The sequence below is a fragment of the Heptranchias perlo genome, chromosome 16 (genome assembly GCF_035084215.1).
Source record: "Heptranchias perlo isolate sHepPer1 chromosome 16, sHepPer1.hap1, whole genome shotgun sequence".
In the NCBI taxonomy this organism is placed as follows: Eukaryota; Metazoa; Chordata; class Chondrichthyes; order Hexanchiformes; family Hexanchidae; genus Heptranchias; species Heptranchias perlo.
In genome coordinates this window covers 40827713-40847443 of record NC_090340.1, presented here as the reverse complement: position 1 = coordinate 40847443, position 19731 = coordinate 40827713, and the positions used below count along the sequence as shown (strand labels likewise).

General features: G+C 42.9%; 1 protein-coding gene across 1 annotated transcript in view; it reads left to right on the top strand.

Moving 5' to 3' along the window:
• The window catches only part of slc7a5 (solute carrier family 7 member 5), a 61434-nt gene that overhangs the window by 9927 nt on the left and 31776 nt on the right, over positions 1 to 19731 (top strand). Inside the window, exon 2 of the mRNA XM_067998005.1 lies at positions 1606 to 1731. Within this exon, the coding sequence (XP_067854106.1) occupies positions 1606 to 1731 (126 nt within the window). The remainder of the gene's footprint in view (positions 1 to 1605; positions 1732 to 19731) is intronic.

The window sequence follows — 19731 nt, the reverse complement described above, 5'->3', positions numbered from 1 at the left end:
TCGTAATACGTTTACATAGGGAATTTCCATTTTGAATGTGGACATAGGAATTTGTAATGGAAATATAAAAGTAAGGACAGAATGTGTGACTTTAAAATAGGGGTTGAATTACATCTGCACACCCTGGTCCAATTATCCCCCACCATCTAACTTTACTTCACCTAAAAATTGCAACTGACCTTGACTCCCCATGAGCAATCCCACAGGAGATCGACTAGTTTTAGACCTAATTGTATTGTATCATTTTGCTTTATTTTGTAGCCAACCAGACTACAGTTGAATAAAGCTAAATTCTTATATCCTTGCAAGATCACACATTTCTTTATTAATTGATGAAAGCTTGGCTCAATGACAGCACTCTCGCCTCTGAATTAAGATTGTGGGCTTATGCCCCACCCTAGGGCTTGACCATATAATCAGTATTGAGGAAGTGCTGCATTTTTTGGAGATATAATTTTTGCAAATGCGATGTTAAACTGTCTGCTTGGTCACTGGGACATAAAAGATCCTATTGTACTATCTAAAGAATAGAACCAGGAGTTCTCCTGGTGTCTTGGCTGATAGTTTTCCCTCAACAACCACCACCACCAAAAACTGCCTAACTTCTCATTCATCTCATTTACTGTTTGTGGGATCTTGTGTGCCAGTTGGTTGCTGTGTTTGCCTGTATAACAGTAAAACTAGTAAGTGGTACAGCTGTTATTTATTTAGTCTGGTATACATTTGACAGTGTTTCGGTCTCCCTTGTTTGGAGTGATCGTGCTGTGTGTGTGTAGCCAAGATTTCTTAACCAAAGTGTAGTTTCATCCGAGTTTGCTTTGCTTCACTTCGTTTGCCCCATCCATCTAACTTGCAACATAGTTCAGACTGTGTTACTGGTCCATATGGTGTGGCGTAAAATTATTCTGTTTATGATTTCTTAGGGACTGCTTCTTCTCCAAAGAGACAAGTTTTTATCTTGAGTGACAGTCAAAGTTTTAGCTTGCATAACTTTAACACAAAGGTTTTTTTATTGCAGGGGATAGGCTCCTGATAAAGATTGGAGTATCATGTAGATTGATGTCTTGTGTATTCTTGTTAGAATGATTGCATAGATATCACAAATATCTGACAACATCAACAGCACCAACCCATCAACAGTAAAAGGAGACAGAGCAAAGAAACCCATGGATATATATTTAGTTAGTTGATGGAGTTCTAGAAGCTGGGTGTTGCCCTGAAATAACAGCTTTCCTCCTCTTCCCCTCCAGCTTCTCTCCCTTCGACTAAAAGTACTCACCTGGAGTTCTTTTTGCACAGTGAATTTATTCAGTGAGTACCTGAGCCATACAGATCAAGTAGATCCCACTGCACCAGATGAGATCAGCCAACTGAGCACAAACCCAATATCAAACACCAGAACTTTGTGACTGGTATGGCTTAGTGCTAAACTAGTTGGTGTGTTTATCCGGTGAGCCATCAAAGGACCAAATTCAATGTGAATGTTGATTGTGATGACAAATATGTATTCTTTTCCATTTGGGAAAGTGAAGTATTTAGGGTTTTTACACTTTTAAAAACATTTCATAAATATGAAACACATTGACTGCCTTTTCTTCCTTTCAGTGTTTCTGACAGCAGTGAACTGTTACAGTGTAAAAGCAGCTACAAGAGTGCAAGATATCTTTGCTGCAGCCAAACTGCTGGCTCTAATTGTCATCATTATTGTGGGCTTTGTGCAGATTTTTAAAGGTAAGTGCGGGACAAATTTCAATTGTTCTATCAGTCTGTTCCTCTTAAATCTGTCTGAAAAACCTATTCTACCAGACAGCAAAGGTTTCATCCCAAGTAAAATAGGATTACATTTATACTGATCCAAAATATTTTGGAAAGTATATTTTATCTGCTACAAATAAAATTATGAACTAAGCAAAAGATTTTGTTGCCCCTGCTGTAGTAAATAGGAAGTCCTGCTTTAAATGTTCCCTATATTATTTTCCTATATTTTTAATCCAACATGCTTAACACCAGTAACAATTCAAGGGGTAGAATTTTATCATTTCTGTTTGTATTAGCACTAGTTACATTTTAATAATTTGTCTACTCCAGAATGGAAAAAAACAGGATTGTGTCAATGCACTAGGTCCAGTTTGTGCTGCATTTGAATATTTTATTGTAAGCTTACATGGATTATTTTGTGTTTGTTATATTTTCTCCCGTTTTTCCCTTCTTTTGAGTCTATCTATGCTTTGCATCTTCCCATGTTTCCATGCCTGTTACTGAGTGCCAAGGAAGATGATCACCCATGGATCTTTTTAACACAGGGCTTGGGTTTTTTTTTTATGGTCTTCAAGAATCTGGACATGCTGTCCACAGTTCCTACCATCTGATGCTTTTCTGGGAACTTGAGTTTTTGCTCTAGTTTGGGGAAAAAAAACTGACTACAGTCTGTCTCAAAAATTAAATTGTAACTTTCACTTCACCACATTGAGAGCCCTAAGCCGAGACCACCGAGATATTTTAAAAATGTGATTTTACAATGGACTACAGTGTACTGGAACTCAAAGCAGTGCGAGTAGGCCTCTTGGAAGAGATCTCACATGTCCTTGAAATTAGTGCACTTGGGTGTTCAATGCATTGCTGACGCACTGTGTTGCAGGATTTCATAGTGTTTTATTTGTTTCATTCTGCAACACGGTGACATTGTGCAGCACCAAAGAAATATGAATGATTTCATTTAAGCATGATTTTTAGCGCATTGTGCGCCTGTGCCAGAGTTTTGAAGGGGCATCAGAGAGAAAATATTGTGCTTAATTGTAGTTAATTTCAGCGATTAACGTGTAAATTTATTTGGCGATTAATGTTTTTAACACATTAATCATGGAAGTTTTGGAAATAACACCGGGTTTCAAAAAATGGAGCTCCAATGTTCAATACTTTGTTTTCAACCACCACCTATCCTTCCTCTTGTGTTTTCAAGTTAAAAATATAAAATTATTTCAGTTTACTTAATGATGAATTATCTGGTGCCTGCCCTTGCCATCCAACCCCTAGTGGCGTAATAGCAGTAGCAAATGCCACTTGATGTTGGATGGTGGAGAGGGGGTGTCATTCTGGGTCGGGTGGTCAGTCAGAAAGATGTTGGATTGGGTGTGCTAGAGCAGGGCAGAGACCATCCTTAAAGAAAGGGAAGAGAGCTAAAAATAAAAGTAGAAAATAGGGTTAACAAGCGAATACCGTCAAAAATAGTTGGCAGTATTGGAGACCTGCAGTGACAATTGGGGAAAAATGGATCCTTGTGTTTGTGTTTGTATGTTTTGTTGTGAGGCAAATTGAATAGAATGCCTAGGATGGTGGGGGGGGGGGGGGAGGGCGAGCATGGGGGAGTGTCCATTCGAGTTAAGCTGAAGGAAGTTCTCATCCTGAAGAAACAGATTGTATTGTTGGATCGGTAAGTCTTTGTATCCATGGAAAATCCAATAATTTAAGGTGAGTGGATTTGTTTATTGTAACAGAACCTGCCTCTTTAATCAAACTGTTCATATTGCAATTTGTATCCATAATATGGTGACCCAAAATGGCTACAGCTTACAGTACAGTTTATGGCGTAAGTGGGATACAACATCAGAACACTCTACTCCTAGGCAAGGGTGAGGGTGCTTGAGACGCTCCCAAACTATTGCATATAAATGACCTGGAATAGTTACTTTTCGTATTTATTAACTAGATATACTCAAGTTGATTAACATTATCAACTTTCCGTAAGTACAGACATTGCGGACTTGTGGAATATTTGTAACAATACATTACTTTATCAGCACAGAGCTTTATTTTGTGACGTATTTCTTTAACTGTAAAGCAGAATAGCTTGAGGCTGAGACCTTGCAGTTGTGCACAGTTTAAGGATTGTTGTTGCAGCAGATTTTGTAAACTTGTTTTTAATCTGATTGCAAACCTGCTGGAATCACACAGTTCCTTATTGGGTGAAAAGTAAAATGAAACATATTGATTTTTCTTAATATATAAACTGAAGCCTACTTTACAGTTGCATTTTTTTCCCTCATGTTTGTCCCTCCCTTTCCCGAAGACTGTCATTCACGCTGGGGTATAGTTTCGCAAGCACCTTAGCTACCCAGTACCTTGCTAAAGTGGCTATTTTTTGTGAGTCTAGAACAGCCATATCCAAACTACCTCCTGTGGGCCATACTTAGCCTCAAAGCCGAGGCAATTCATCTGATTTGTTCTCCTCTTTGAATTTCTGGATGTGTGGAGGTTTGAAAAGGACTCCATCTGCCACTTTTGCCACTGATGAACAAATCCTAGATCTGTTGGTAACCGCAGTTTGGGACATTTGCAAATTCATGGAAATATTTGAGGGCAATTTTCAACATTTGCCCAAAACGGGCACAAAGGTGGTAATGTGTCCCCTACTCCCGCCTGAGCTATTCAGCATGAAGCCCGAACCATTTTCAGGTTCTGGCTCCATTAGAATGTAGTTGGCGAGCTACCCAGTGCTCCATGAGTGCTAGCAGGCATTTCGTCAAAGCAGGGGGCTGAAATTGTGTTGGCTCCGAGTGAACCTAGTGGAAGCCAGAAAATAAAGGAGGAATGGAGTGCATAGGGTGGTGGGGCGGGGATGGGGAAGGGTGCTGCAATGGGGGCAGGTCTACCCAGCATTCCTATTCCTCCTGGCCCCACAAAAATTCCATCAAATGTTCCAGACCATTTTTGAAGTGTCCTCCAGTGGTCCTTTTTAAAGACCGCTGGTTATGCTACTCATTACCTTGTACAAATGGGTGGAGTTTGTACTTGAGAATTGCAAACAAGATCCTACAAACTGGTGTAGGGTCCCAATATGCATATGTAAATAGCCTCCTGCCTGTTTGGGGCGGGTGTGCTCAGCGCCCATTTACAGGCCCGTCTGAAAATCACATCAGGTGGGCCTTGAGCATCTAAGGAACGTCTGCTGTTTCTCTGCCATTTTCAACTGCCAGACGCCTGGTAAATGGGGCGGTCAGCAGAAAATTGAGTTACTGAGAGAACAATGGCTGCTGTTCCTCTTATCTACACGAGTTCCTTGCAGTACTTTCATTTGCATGCTCAGTAAAAATGTCGCTGTGACACGTTTGTACATGGATCATTACATTGCTATATGTTGGGCATATTGCAACCTGGGCTTATTATGATAACAGCGCTGTGCGACATTTTAATCAGATAATGTAAACACACAGTCAGGGAAGATAGCATTTCATTGAATGCTCTCATTGCAGTTAATATTTGCTTAAGATAAAAAAAACGCAGAAAAATATGAAGTGATGCACTTCGGTAGGAAGAACGAGGAGAGGCAATATAAACTAGAGGGCACAAGTCTAAAAGGGGTACAAGAACAGAGAGATGTTGGGATATACGTGCACAAATCGTTGATGGTGGCAGGGTAGGTTGAGAAAGTGGTTAAAAAAGCATACGGGGTCCTGGGCTTTATAAACAGAGGCTTAAGGCTCAATTTTGAAATGGAGCTGGGAAGGAGGCGGGGGTTAATTTGAGGTCTGGAAACCCATTAGTACGGGTTTCCCGGACATCCTTATGATTTTGACTTAAGGACATTGTTTATTTTTTTTTGGTCGGTTTCCCGTCCGACTGACCGGTTGTTTGACAGGCTGGTCTCAGTCGGACAGGAAACCAGACAGGGAAAGGACATCTGCAGGTAAGTCTTTGTTTGCATGGAGCGGGGGACATAGGTGGGCCAGGGGCATAGGTGGGCACGGGGGTCGCGAGTCATGGGGGGCATGGTATCGGGGGTCAGTCACGGGGGGCAGGATCGGGGATCATTGCGGGGGTCTGCGATCGTTGAGGGAGAGGATCGGGGTCGGAGGGGGAGGATCGGGGTCGGGATCGGGGGTCTGCGATTGGAGGGGGGGGATCGGTGCAGGTAGGTTTGTTGGGCCTGGGGGAAGCACCCCTGCTCCTCCGGGCTCATAAACTGTGCCTTTCTAGGCACTTACCTGCAGTCTCGGGCCTTCTCGCCTCCTTTCACGGGGCGTAAAACAGAAGGCCCAGGAGTCCCACCCCCCGGGATTGAAATCGGGAATTAGTTAAAAATGGAGACCTGAAGCCTCCTTGAAAGGTTTTAAGGCTCGACCCGCCTCCAGGGAGTGGGTTGGCCTTAACATAGACACTCCCGCTGCATTTGCAAACTGCATTGACTTGCTCTGTAATCTCTACCCATCCATGTTGGAAATGTGATTTAACTGGAGGGTGCCCTTCAACTTCAAAGATAACTACGCTCCTTCATTCACCTCTGGTGACAGGACCTCCCACCAAATTGTCTGAAAAGTTTTTGCCACTGCCCTCCTTGCACGCATTTTCAAAATTAATAACATGCACGTACCTTCAAAGCAATGAAACTTTTTCTGCACCCAAATTTCTGTACGAAAATAGTCCACTCCCTTTTAGTGTTGAACAAACAGCCTTTTAAGACCTGCTGTTTGCCTAAAATTGTGCTTCTCAGCTGATTGCCTGCCTCCTTGCACATACTTCCCTACACAGTGTTGTATGAAAATTAAGATGAGGGGTTTGCCTCCCAAAATTTGGTGAGGCCAGTCCTGTATTAAAAATAGATCCTATCACGAGGTTCCTTTTTTTCCAATGAAGGTTCCCTGTATCTTCATTGTAAAATTTGAAATGCTTTGGATGTTGAAATCTGTAAGCCTTCCCTTACAGTTGCCCTTTAGGATCACTAATTTTGAAATGCTAATTACGGGATTGTGCAGCCAAACTACAGGAGGAGGTGGTCGTCACCCTTGTAGGGAAGGATTAAAATTTATCTCTGGTTTGGCTGGGCACTTGGTCAGCTACTAATCTTGTGATTGATTTTTGTTTTAAATTGAAACAAATCTAGATTATATGGGCATTGTTCCATCAGACTTTTATGGTTGAATTGTTGAACCCTTGAAGCACTATAGAGCATGTGACGTGCTAAGAACTGCAAATAACTGATAAATTAAGAAGTTTCTCAATCTATGCAGTGAATCACTTTTTGTTCTTAATCATTTTTTTCTTGATACCTTTTCCATACCAAAGAGGAGATTTTTCATTGTTTGTAGCATCAAAGTTTGTTTGTTCTCATTTTTAAAAAAAGGGTTGATTTGGATTGGAATTGGGACTGCAGGCATTTACTGGTCAAGTTTTCAATTGCAATTTTATTTTGTTTTTTAAATTGCAAGTTTTTTTTCATGAGAGCAGTGAACTTGATCTCTCCTACCTAATCACATTACTCCTATATTCATTTTCCCTGAACTGTCAAATTTAGTGAGATTTTGTTGTTTTGCAAAATTATAATATTTTTGTTCCCACTGTTATCTTTAGTTGAAATCTCATGAGGCAAGAACAATGTTAGAATTTGGAGAATGTGATTCAGGGTCCATTTCTAGTGGTTTAATGGAAACTACTGGTGTCAGAAATAGGCTGCCAGTTGTTAATTTGGGCCTTTTGTCTAATAAAACCATCGCGAAGTGTTTGTAAAGTTACAGAAAAATCAGAAATACAATCTCCATTAAAATACAGTGCAGTTATTGTTCTAGTAGAGTTTTCTCATAACCTCTGTCATGAACTTTGGTGGGGGGGAGATGAAATCTTTTGTTTACTGTGTTGAACTTGCGAATAATTTGAACTTGTAAAAGAAAATACAAACTGGGCTTTAATGAATTCTTTTAAAATGTGTTTACAGCAATTATGCCCATGTGACAGCAAGAAATGCAACAGCTGAAGGACCCAGTGTTAAATGACCCACTTTTTACACTGGAAACTTTTAGCGATAACTAAGAAATAGTGGACAATTGTCTGTACTTTGTCCTAGACGTGAGGATGGATCACTCTGAAGGACAGGATCACCAGTAGATTCTTTCAGTTGGCCTGCTATCCTTTTCCAATGCAAATCAGGCTGAGTTGATAATTATTATTTGGCAGCATTTCTAGCTGTATTTGTAAATTTTAGGAATCAACAGATTAGCTTTTCGTATGTTCAGAATTGTTTTCTTAACAGTATATTAAACATTTAAAGAAGCCCGATTTGTGAAAAAAACCTCTTCTTTGGTGCTCACAAGATGAAGCAACACTGATATTTCTCACGTGCAAGGAGCTCTGGTGAGGGTTACTCTATTGGGCAGAATATCCCCAAATTGAATGTCTAAGCACTATACTGTCAATCAGTTGTATTGCATTTTCAGCTTGTTCAGTGCAAGACCTCAGATCAGTGTTTCTCTTTAAAAAATTTCAACAACAATAATTTGAATTTCTATCGCACCTTTAATGCAGAAAACATCTCACGATGCTTCACTGATAACAATTGGGAATGAATGCTGTGCCAGAAAGTGAGGCTGAAGAGAAGGGTATTGCAAATATTTTTAAAGGTCGAAGAAGAGGTCCAGATAAAGAGTTCCAGAGAGTAGGCCAATATAACAGAAAGCTCCAGCACCAATGATGGAGTGAAAGGAGAGGGGATATACACAAGGCCTGAAGCATAGGAGTAGAGTGGTCAGGAGAGATTATAGGGCAGAAGGAGTTTGCAGAGGTAGGCTGGGGCAAGGCTATTTGCTAATTTGTAGACAAGGACGAAGGCTCAAGTCTAATATGTTGAGAAAACAGGTTAGTGAGGACAGAGGTGATAGATGAGTGAGACTTAGTGCAGGATGGGACATGAGTGGTGGTGTTTTAGACAAGTTAGAGCTTATGAAGGGAAGAAGTTGGGAGGGCAGCGAGTAGGGCATTAAGGTAGTTGAATCTAGAAGTGACAAAATTGCGCCATAAGGGCTTCACTGGCGGAGGAGGGGTTGAGATTAGGGCGGAAATAGACAATATTGGAGTTGGAAGTAACCAATCTGGATTATAAATGGGATCGACCCTAAGCTCAGCTTAGGGTCGAACAGAGTGCAAATTTTCTGGTTCATCCTGAGAGAGTGGTCAGATTCGAAGATGGAGGCAGTGACATTGAGTTACATTGAAACTACAGCACAGATACAGGCCATTTGGCTCAACTGTGCCAGCGTTTTATGCTCCACATGAACCTCCTCCCTCTCTACTTTATCGAATCCTATCAAGATACCCTTCTATTCCTTTCTCTCTCATGTGCTTATCTAGCTTCCCCTTAAATGCATCTATGCTATTTGCCTCAACTACTCCTTGTGGTAGCACATTCCACATTCTTACCACTCTTTGGGTAAAGAAGTTTCTCCTGAATTCCCTATTGGATTTATTAGCAACTATTTTATATTCTAGTTTTGGACTGCCCCACGAGTAGAAACATTTTCTCTACTCCTACCCTATCAAACCCTATCATTATCTTAAGGACCTCTATCACCCGTCAGCCTTCTCTTTTCTAGAGAAAAGAGCCCCAGCTTGTTCAGCCTTTCCTGATAAATATATCCTCTCAGTTTTGGTTTCATCCTTGTGAATCTTTTTTGCACCCTCTCCATTGCCTCTATATCCTTTTTGTAATATGGAGACCAGAACTGTGCACAATACTCCAAGTGTGGTCTAACCAAGGTACTATACAACCTTCCTAACATAACTTCTTTGCTTTTCAATTCTATCCCTCTAGAAATGAACCCCAGTGCTTGATTTTCCTTTTTTATGGCCTTATTAACTTGCATTGCTATTTTTAGTGATTTGTGTATGTGTACCCCTAGATCTCTTTGCTCCTGTATCCCGTTTAGGTTCTAATTATTCAAGCAGTATGTGGCCTCCTTATTCTTCCTACTAAAATGCACCACTTCACACTTATCCGCCCATTCTGCAAGTTTATTAATGTCCTCTTGCATTTTGATGCATTCTTCCTTTGTATTAACTACACCTCCCAATTTGGTGTCATCTGCAAATTTTGAAATTGTACTGCCGATTCCCGACAAGAGATCAGTTTATTTTGGAGGCTTCCGTGTTGAGCTGGAGGAAGTTGTGCTCATCAGGATTTGATGTTGGACAAACAAACTGACATCACACAGTTGAAGGGTCAAGGGAAGTGGTGGAGAGGCAGACTTGTGTGCCATCAGCATAGGTGCAAATGGTAACTCTGCCCATGGATGATACAGCCTAGGGATAGCTTGAATTTTAAAACTCCATTCTGTTGGAGTGCTCAACAATACCGGGCTAATGTATAGTTTTGATTCCTATTCAAGAGGGTAAGGAAAAGTACTTTTATCCTGTTACAATGTGGGCTTAAGTAACATATACTCAAATAACTGTTACGACATTGAAGAAAACATTGTATTGGCTGTGGAACAATGTTAAAAATTGTGTTGTAGTATAATTGGGTAAAGAAAATAATTGGAGAATTGGGGAATAGAACCAGAGAATACAGTCTCAATTGGCACCTCTTACCATTTTCTTTCTAACATTTTCACTTGGTTCCCATTAGCAGATGTTGATCTCATATGATCAGAAACACTTTTTTTCAATAAATGCAGAGATGCATACTCTGAGGATCACCAATTATCCTGTTGTGTTCATTTACTTACTGCATTTAGCATAATTTGGCACTAAGCTCCAAATTTACTTGGCAACAGTGGATGATGCTGGAAACGCAGTCCAAATACATACCTAAGGTCAACAGCTCAGACCAAATGAGCAGGATCCCCAAATGAATTAATAAACAAATTAAAGTGAAATAAAGAGGAAAAGTTATATCTGCAAATCTTGCAGGGAGAAAGAAGAAATGGGTTAAAAGGGTAATCAAAGAGACCTAGAAAAAAAACATAGCTGCAGGAGAAAAATATAAAGTAAAACATTCTTTCAGTACTACAATAGCAAGAGGACTGTCCGAGAAGAGGTGAGAACATTAAAAGATGCAAATGGTCTTTAAACTGATGAGCACAAGATAGTAAATATTCTGAATGATTACTTCCTCGAAGTAGTCACAAGGGGAAGTCATGAACATCATGCGCTCTTCCCCCTCAAAAAAAGTACCAAGGCATAATTAAAGACCTAGGTATAAATGTAATTGAAATCCTAGACAAGTTGAAAGAGCTTACAACAAATAATATTTAGGGCTACCACCTAACCCTGGAGATTTAAGAAAGACTGGTGAGGAGATTTGTAAGACACAGGTTCAAACTAGTGAAATATAGCTTTAGGTCTGATATCAAGAGGTGCTTCTTCATATGGAGAGTGATCAACACTCTGAATGGACATGGCACAGTGGTGGAGATGAAAACCCTGGGATAAATTAAGAAACAGATGAAGCAAGGGGGGAGTTTAGGGTTGTTCTGGATGAATGTATTAAGATGGGCCGAATGAGCTTCTTGTGATAAAGCTCAAACTAGAAGTCTGAATGTGGGAAGGCCTCTGTCAGCGACATATCGGACAGATTTCCAACCATACTTGGTCAATTTCATCGGAGAATTATTTGAGTTTTTGTGGTGTGGTATTTTATTAATTGTGTTGTTGAATTCCATATTGTCGGCAAGCTGAGTAAACCTGGCTGTCAAAAGTAATTAGAAAAAATAGTTTGACCAATTTGGTTTGTTTCGTGGCAATAACCAGTTACTGATTAGCAGGTTTGCGGGGCGAAAATTGAGTGATTTGGTTGGTTTTGTGTGGTTTGATGGTTTGTGATTATTAGCTTTTTCTATCAGCCTTTGAGCAAATCGGCATGGTTAAGTTAACAGATAATAGTTATCAGGTACAAGTGTGAGAAACTTTGTATGTGGAACATTTGGAAGTGTGATGGACACTTTCTCACGCACTACAGATGCGCACTAGAAACAAGACTATATAATATAGAACTAGATCGAGCTGGCCTTGAGTGTTCTGAATGAAAGTTTACTAGACAACATGCAGTTATTCAGCAGTCCATCTACCTGCCTGCAATGCTGTATTGAGAACTATTCAGGCCTCAGAATTGGCTTCATTCTACAGGAAATCATCATTTTAAAGCAAAGTGTCTGAATAGATTTGCAACAAAAGCTCAGCAAGAATATTGTAAAATAATTAATGTAAGCATTTCAGTGAGCTAACTTTGTTCAGCAGTTAGATCTGATATGGCAGAATTGAATTCTGACATTGTTTACAGGATTTCAACCCAGTAAGTCAAGAGGAGTCGCTAGGTTAGAGGTCGAAAGGCTTCCTGAGGTTTACACCTTCTAGCAATAGAGTAGTGAAGGTGGAAATGTCATTCCAGGGGACTGTTGAATTCATTCCTGCATCATGTACTGCACTGTGCGTTACATACAGCTGACATTTTTGTGGTCTTTGTGCAGACTGTTAAACTAAAGCGCGTTAAGTACATTTTGTTAGCGTTTTTATTGGTGGGCTTGTTGCTTTCCAGCTGTTCAATAGCTCTGCAGCGTAATTTTTGTATAAAAGTAAAACACTGCAAATGCTAGAAATGAATTAAAAAAAGAAAATGCTGGAAGTACACAGCCAGTCAGTCAGCATCTGTAAAGAGAAAAGACAAGTTTTGTATTTTGGGTTCGAACTCTTTATCAGATCTAGCATAATCTTTGTTCCTAAGTTGAGGTTTACTGTATTATTCTGTTCAATGAATGGAAAGTACAAGTGCAGGGATTATTTAGAAATTTGCTGGTCCCTTTTGTTTATCTGAAGTGGTAAATGCATGTTTAGTATCTCATTGACTTTCTTGGACTCTTCTGAACGTTCAACTATTTCCAATTTTAGTAGGCAACAAGATCCAAATGGAGAGTGAAGCTCTGTAGTAATTGTTCAATAACCAGTTCTCAGATTGATTGGACTTTTCTAAATCTTGAAATGTCATTACAACTGGAAGAATGCAAATTAATGTCTTGCAGGAGATTTTTTTTTTATTCGTTCACGGGATGTGGGCGTCGCTGGCAAGGCCGGCATTTATTGCCCATCCCTAATTGCCCTCGAGAAGGTGGTGGTGAGCCGCCTTCTTGAACCGCTGCAGTCCGTGTGGTGACGGTTCTCCCACAGTGCTGTTAGGAAGGGAGTTCCAGGATTTTGACCCAGCGACAATGAAGGAACGGCGATATATTTCCAAGTCGGGATGGTGTGTGACTTGGAGGGGAACGTGCAGGTGGTGTTGTTCCCATGCGCCTGCTGCCCTTGTCCTTCTAGGTGGTAGAGGTCGCGGGTTTGGGAGGTGCTGTCGAAGAAGCCTTGGCGAGTTGCTGCAGTGCATCCTGTGGATGGTGCACACTGCAGCCACAGTGCGCCGGTGGTGAAGGGAGTGAATGTTTAGGGTGGTGGATGGGGTGCCAATCAAGCGGGCTGCTTTATCTTGGATGGTGTCAAGCTTCTTGAGTGTTGTTGGAGCTGCACTCATCCAGGCAAGTGGAGAGTATTCCATCACACTCCTGACTTGTGCCTTGTAGATGGTGGAAAGGCTTTGGGGAGTCAGGAGGTGAGTCACTCGCCGCAGAATATCCAGCCTCTGACCTGCTCTTGTAGCCACAGTATTTATATGGCTGGTCCAGTTAAGTTTCTGGTCAATGGTGACCCCCAGGATGTTGATGGTGGGGGATTCGGCGATGGTAATGCCGTTGAATGTCAAGGGGAGGTGGTTAGACTCTCTCTTGTTGGAGATGGTCATTGCCTGGCACTTATCTGGCGCGAATGTTACTTGCCACTTATCAGCCCAAGCCTGGATGTTGTCCAGGTCTTGCTGCATGCAGGCTCGGACTGCTTCATTATCTGAGGGGTTGCGAATGGAACTGAACACTGTGCAGTCATCAGCGAACATCCCCATTTCTGACCTTATGATGGAGGGAAGGTCATTGATGAAGCAGCTGAAGATGGTTGGGCCAAGGACACTGCCCTGAGGAACTCCTGCAACAATGCCCTGGGGCTGAGATGATTGGCCTCCAACAACCACTACCATCTTCCTTTGTGCTGGGTTTGACTCCAGCCACTGGAGAGTTTTCCCCCTGATTCCCATGGACTTCAATTTTACTAGGGCTCCTTGGTGCCACACTCGGTCAAATGCTGCCTTGATGTCAAGGGCAGTCACTCTCACCTCACCTCTGGAATTCAGCTCTTTTGTCCATGTTTGGACCAAGGCTGTAATGAGGTCTGGAGCCGAGTGGTCCTGGCGGAACCCAAACTGAGCATCGGTGAGCAGGTTATTGGTGAGTAAGTGCCGCTTGATAGCACTGTCGACGACACCTTCCATCACTTTGCTGATGATTGAGAGTAGACTGATGGGGCGGTAATTGGCCGGATTGGATTTGTCCTGCTTTTTGTGGACAGGACATACCTGGGCAATTTTCCACATTGTCGGGTGGATGCCAGTGTTGTAGCTGTACTGGAACAGCTTGGCTAGAGGCGCAGCTAGTTCTGGAGCACAAGTCTTCAGCACTACAGCTGGGATGTTGTCAGGGCCCATAGCCTTTGCTGTATCCAGTGCACTCAGCCGTTTCTTGATATCACGTGGAGTGAATCGAATTGGCCGAAGACTGGCTTCCGTGATGGTGGGGATATCGGGAGGAGGCTGAGATGGATTATCCACTCGGCACTTCTGGCTGAAGATGGTTGCAAACGCTTCAGCCTTGTCTTTTGCACTCACGTGCTGGACTCCGCCATCATTGAGAATGGGGATGTTTGCAGAGCCTCCTCCTCCCGTTAGTTGTTTAATTGTCCACCACCATTCACGACTGGATGTGGCAGGACTTTGATCTGATCTGTTGGTTGTGGAATCGCTTAGCTCTGTCTATAGCATGTTGCTTCCGCTGTTTAGCATGCATGTAGTCCTGAGTTGTAGCTTCACCAGGTTGGCACCTCATTTTTAGGTACGCCTGGTGCTGCTCCTGGCATGCTCTTCTACACTCCTCATTGAACCAGGGTTGATCCCCTGGCTTGTTGGTAATGGTAGAGTGAGGAATATGCCGGGCCATGAGGTTACAGATTGTGCTGGAATACAATTCTGCTGCTGCTGATGGCCCACAGCGCCTCATGGATGCCCAGTTTTGAGCTGCTAGATCCGTTCTGAATCTATCCCATTTAGCACGGTGGTAGTGCCACACAACACGTTGGATGGTGTCCTCAGTGCGAAGACGGGATTTCATCTCCACGAGGACTGTGCGGTGGTCACTCCTACCAATACTGTCATGGACAGATGCATTTGCGACAGGTAGATTGGTGAGGACGAGGTCAAGCAAGTTTTTCCCTCGTGTTGGTTCGCTTACCACCTGCCGCAGGCCCAGTCTAGCAGCTATGTCCTTCAGGACTCGGCCAGCTCGGCCAGCAGTGGTGCTACCGAGCCACTCTTGGTGATGGACATTGAAGTCCCCCACCCAGAGTACATTCTGTGCCCTTGCTACCCTCAGTGCTTCCTCCAAGTGGTGTTCAACATGGAGGAGGATTGATTCATCAGCTGAGGGAGGACGGTAGGTGGTAATCAGCAGGAGGTTTCCTTGCCCATGTTTGACCTGATGCCATGAGATTTCATGGTGTCCAGAGTCAATGTTGAGGACTCCCAGGGCCCACCCCCTCCTGACTGTATATCACTGCACCGCCACCTCTGGTGGGTCTGTCCTGCCGGTGGGACAGGACATACCCAGGGATGGTGATGGAAGAGTCTGGGATGTTGGCTGAAAGATATAATTCTGTAAGTATGGCTATGTCAGGCTGTTGCTTGACTAGTCTGTGGGACAGCTCTCCCAATTTTGGCACAAGTCCCCAGATGTTAGTGAGGAGGACCTTGCAGGGTCGCCTGGGCTTGGTGTTTTGCCGTTGTCGTGTCCGGTGCCTAGTGGTCCGATGCCGGGTGGTCGGTCCGGTTTTATTCTTATTATGACTTTTCGTTGCGAGATTTTACAACTGAGTGGCTTGCTAGGCCATTTCAGAAGGCAATTAAGAATCAACCACATTGCTGTGGGTCTGGAGTCACATATAGGCCAGACCGGGTAAGGGCGGCAGGCTTCCTTCCCTAAAGGACATTAGTGAACCAGATGGGTTTTTACGACAATCCGGTAGTTTCATGGCCATCATTACTGATACTAGTATTTTAATTCCAGATTTTTTTATTTAATTAATTGAACTTAAATTCGCCAGCTGCCGTGGCAGGATTTGAACTCATGACTCTGGATTTTAGTCCAGGCCTCTGGATTACTAGCCCAGTAACATAACCACTATGCTACCGTACCTCCTATTGATTGATACTTATTACTGCTACTCTTAAAACATCTATTTTGAAGCAAATTAGTATCTCCAGACCTGGGTTAGGCCAGCAGCCATTTAAAATGTGCTGTTAATCATTTGCCATTTTGAAAGGCTTAGGAAACCAGTGAAATTATAATTTAATGGAATATAATCGTGAGGGGGGTCTCAACAGCACAGCATGTTACAGCTTGCTTCATGTGTTCAGTAAAACTCTTCAGGATAAAGGTAATTAAACAGTATTCTTTTCATGTCACAATCATTTCTTGTCCTCCTAAAGAAGGGTAAAGAGAATATACATGGGAAAGAGTGACACTCACCATTTTTAACACTCATGAGTAAGGTTAATTGTGGACCTACTCGGCAGTCCTCACCTGTAGAATATATCCCAGTGTTTGCAATTTTGTATTTATTTAATACAGTCTACTGTTAATTTGAAGTCACTTAATTCAAGTTACTGGATATTATCAGTCGACTGTACCAGGAAATTTCCTTAAATCTACATCCATCTGCCTCCTCAATTATTGCCCCTCTGATGCCATCTCACTGTCCCAAGAATAACTTCATTTTATAGGTACCAATTTCAAAGGCACCTCCATTTTAAGGGTTTTAGTCTAGTACAGTGGTTTTCATGTTCCCATTTAAGGAATTGCTGAGACATAAGGGAATCTAATTAGCGCGACTCTAATCTTGGAGAGTTAAACACATGGCTGATGAATTAAACAAGTGAACCGCTGAATCATGTCTACTAATGTTCCTGTTAGTCCTGTGCATCAGTATGAACAACAACAACAACTTGCCTTTAATGTAGTAAAATGTCTCAAGGTGCATTAAGCAATACCACCTCACGTGCCTGCCAAGTTATACTGCTTGAGAATATCTCAGTTGTTTGTGAATTTACAAGGCTACTTAAGTTCCAGAGAAAACCAGTGCATTCAGTAAAAGCTATTAAATTTACAGCTCAAGGGGAATGGTTAGGCTTGTGCGTGCAATTAGGTTTGGGTTTCAATCTGTGTCATGACATGGATTGTATTTTGGGGAGGAAGGCGTTGTCTGCTTCAGCTGTTGTACAACAGTCAGTGCAGCACTGCCTCATTGCTGAGATACTAGTTTTGAGTGGCTGCCAGCGATAGTGCAGCAGCAGAATAAATGTGATCTGGCTGCTCTTTGCTAATTTTCATGCTAAATTTTATATAATCTTAAAACTGTGGGGAGGAGCTGTCCATGGTGAGATTGAGGTTTAGAATTAGATCCAAACTAAACTTTGGTCATGCATTTGTCTCCTGGAAAAAATCATAGGAAGAATGAGATTAACTGGCACCAGCTATTTAATAGCTTTCAGAAGCGTTTTGATCATTTCACTAATAAGTAAATTGAAATATCAGGGGGCATTTTAACTGGTAGTGGTTTTTGGGCGGCCGGTGTGCGAGACAGGTGGCACAGCTGCCTGACATCATCAGTGTGAGGCCAGAAGGATTTGGGCCGCAATAGCATTTGATTGGCGGGTTGCGCACCCAATGCATCTTTTAACGGAAGGTTGCATTCACATCACTGAAATTTGTCTGTGTCTTCACTGAAAACATCTTAATGTTGAAGATGAGTTGGAAGCAAATCCCCAGATTCTCAAGACACATCCATGGAGGTCCTTGTTGAGGAGGTGAGGGCATAGAGTGATGCCCTTATTCTATCTAATGGAAAGAAGCTGCCAACAGATCTTGCAGCAGGCCTGGAGAGAGAGGTAGTGAACTCTCGGAGCATCACCTCCAGGACCTGGATTCGATGCAGGAAACGCTTCAATGACTGACCAGAGCAGCAAGGGTGAGTATAGATCTTCTTATCTCCATTTCTCTGCAGTATACCTGGCAACAGCACTTCCGACCACCACCCCCCCCCCCAGCATTCCAAACACGTTCCTCCCCTGCACTACATCCTCTCCGTCCATCACAAGGGGGACTGTACCATCTCTGCTTTTCTTTCCAATCATGTGCACTTCACAACAGGCAGTAACAGCATTCTGCTCTCTCCTGGTAGCAAATGCCAAACAATGATCTCCTCTGAGCTGCTTTCTCACTTCATAGTTCAGCCAATTTCTTTCCATTGAACAGCTCCCCACCCTGTTTGAAACTTGCTTCTTCTTCCTTTTGACATACACACTATATGAAGAAGCCACGCACATATTTTCAACAGCCACTCACTAACTCTCCATCTCTTTCTGTAGGACAGACTGGCTTGTAATGCAAGGGAGAGCAGCATGAACATGGGAAGACCAGTTAGCATCCAGACTCTTACACAGATGGAGCAGGTAGCCCTGGAGATAATGGGGCCACCCAGAGCAAAGAACATTGGAGATGGTCAAGCTAGGGGGTGCCACTGAGCAGGTTGTCTGCCTATAAGTAGTACCCTTGCATTGACCTCAAGCAATCCTACAGTGTAACAACTTACTGCTGCATCGTGAAAATATCATCATCTGCTGCTGTCTAGACTCCCAGTGCATGCTAACTCTTATCCCTTTCCCCTTTCTCTAGGTTCCAACTCAACTGCTAGACCCCATGGAAGAGAATTTGAAGGAGGACAATCCTCTGGAAGAAACACAGTCACATGCTGCATCATTTCCAAGCACCAGCACAGAGATTGGCACCTCGAGTGGTTTGGAGAATGAGTTAGAAGGGTACAGCACTTGGTGAAGCACAAGTGAGCAGGAACAGGGAGTAGTGGAACGGATTGCCCAAGAGATGGCTCGTCGGAGGGCAAGCTTGGCTCCAACCTCTGCAGAGGAGGACAGAGATGCTGAATTCAGGGGCTCAGCCTAGAAAAGAAAGTTCTTTTCAGCACATATGTAATTATATGATGTCTTGGAAAGCTTGCCAAGGAGTTAAGAACATAAGAAATAGGAGCAGGAGTAGGCCAATCGGCCCTTCGAGCCTGCTCCGCCATTTAATAAGATCATGGCTGATCTGATCCTAACCTCAAATCTAAATTCATGTCCAATTTCCTGCCCGCTCCCCGTAACCCCTAACCCCTAATTCCCTTTACTTCTAGGAAACTGTTACAGCTTGCGATACCATGTTGGAGGAGTCTGTTCTCAGCTTGTGTGGCATTCTGTCATTGAGCATCAGCACTCTGCACTCTACCATGGAGTGTGTAATCATCTCCATAGACGCTGCAGCCAGGCCCACACATCAGGAGTCTGTTCCACCAGCTTTTGCAGCTTTTGTTGGAAGCTCAAACTGCTGTTATTCAGACTCTTGGCTCGAAAGTCTGCATCACCTTGGATAGGCTGGTGGACTACATTGCCAGGGGCTTTAAATGTGTCACTGATCTCCTGAAGTCTGCTCTTTTTCAGATCATTGTGAGTGATGAGCAGCAGCACCCTGGCAGAGGTGCAACGGGAGTGGCATATGTTGCCCCCTCCCAAGGTGACTGCACATCTGCTCTCTCATCATCCCCTCAACCAATGTTCGCTATAGTGTGAGAAAGTCATCTGGGCCAGACTGCCCCAGCAGCAGCCAAGCCCTCTAAAGCCCGAGCTCCCAAAGTTTGCAGACCGGGAGTATGTCAAAGGTTCCTCGCTTGAGCAACAGCAGCTTTCCGCCAGCTATGCTGAAGCCATTGGGGGAGCATCTCAGG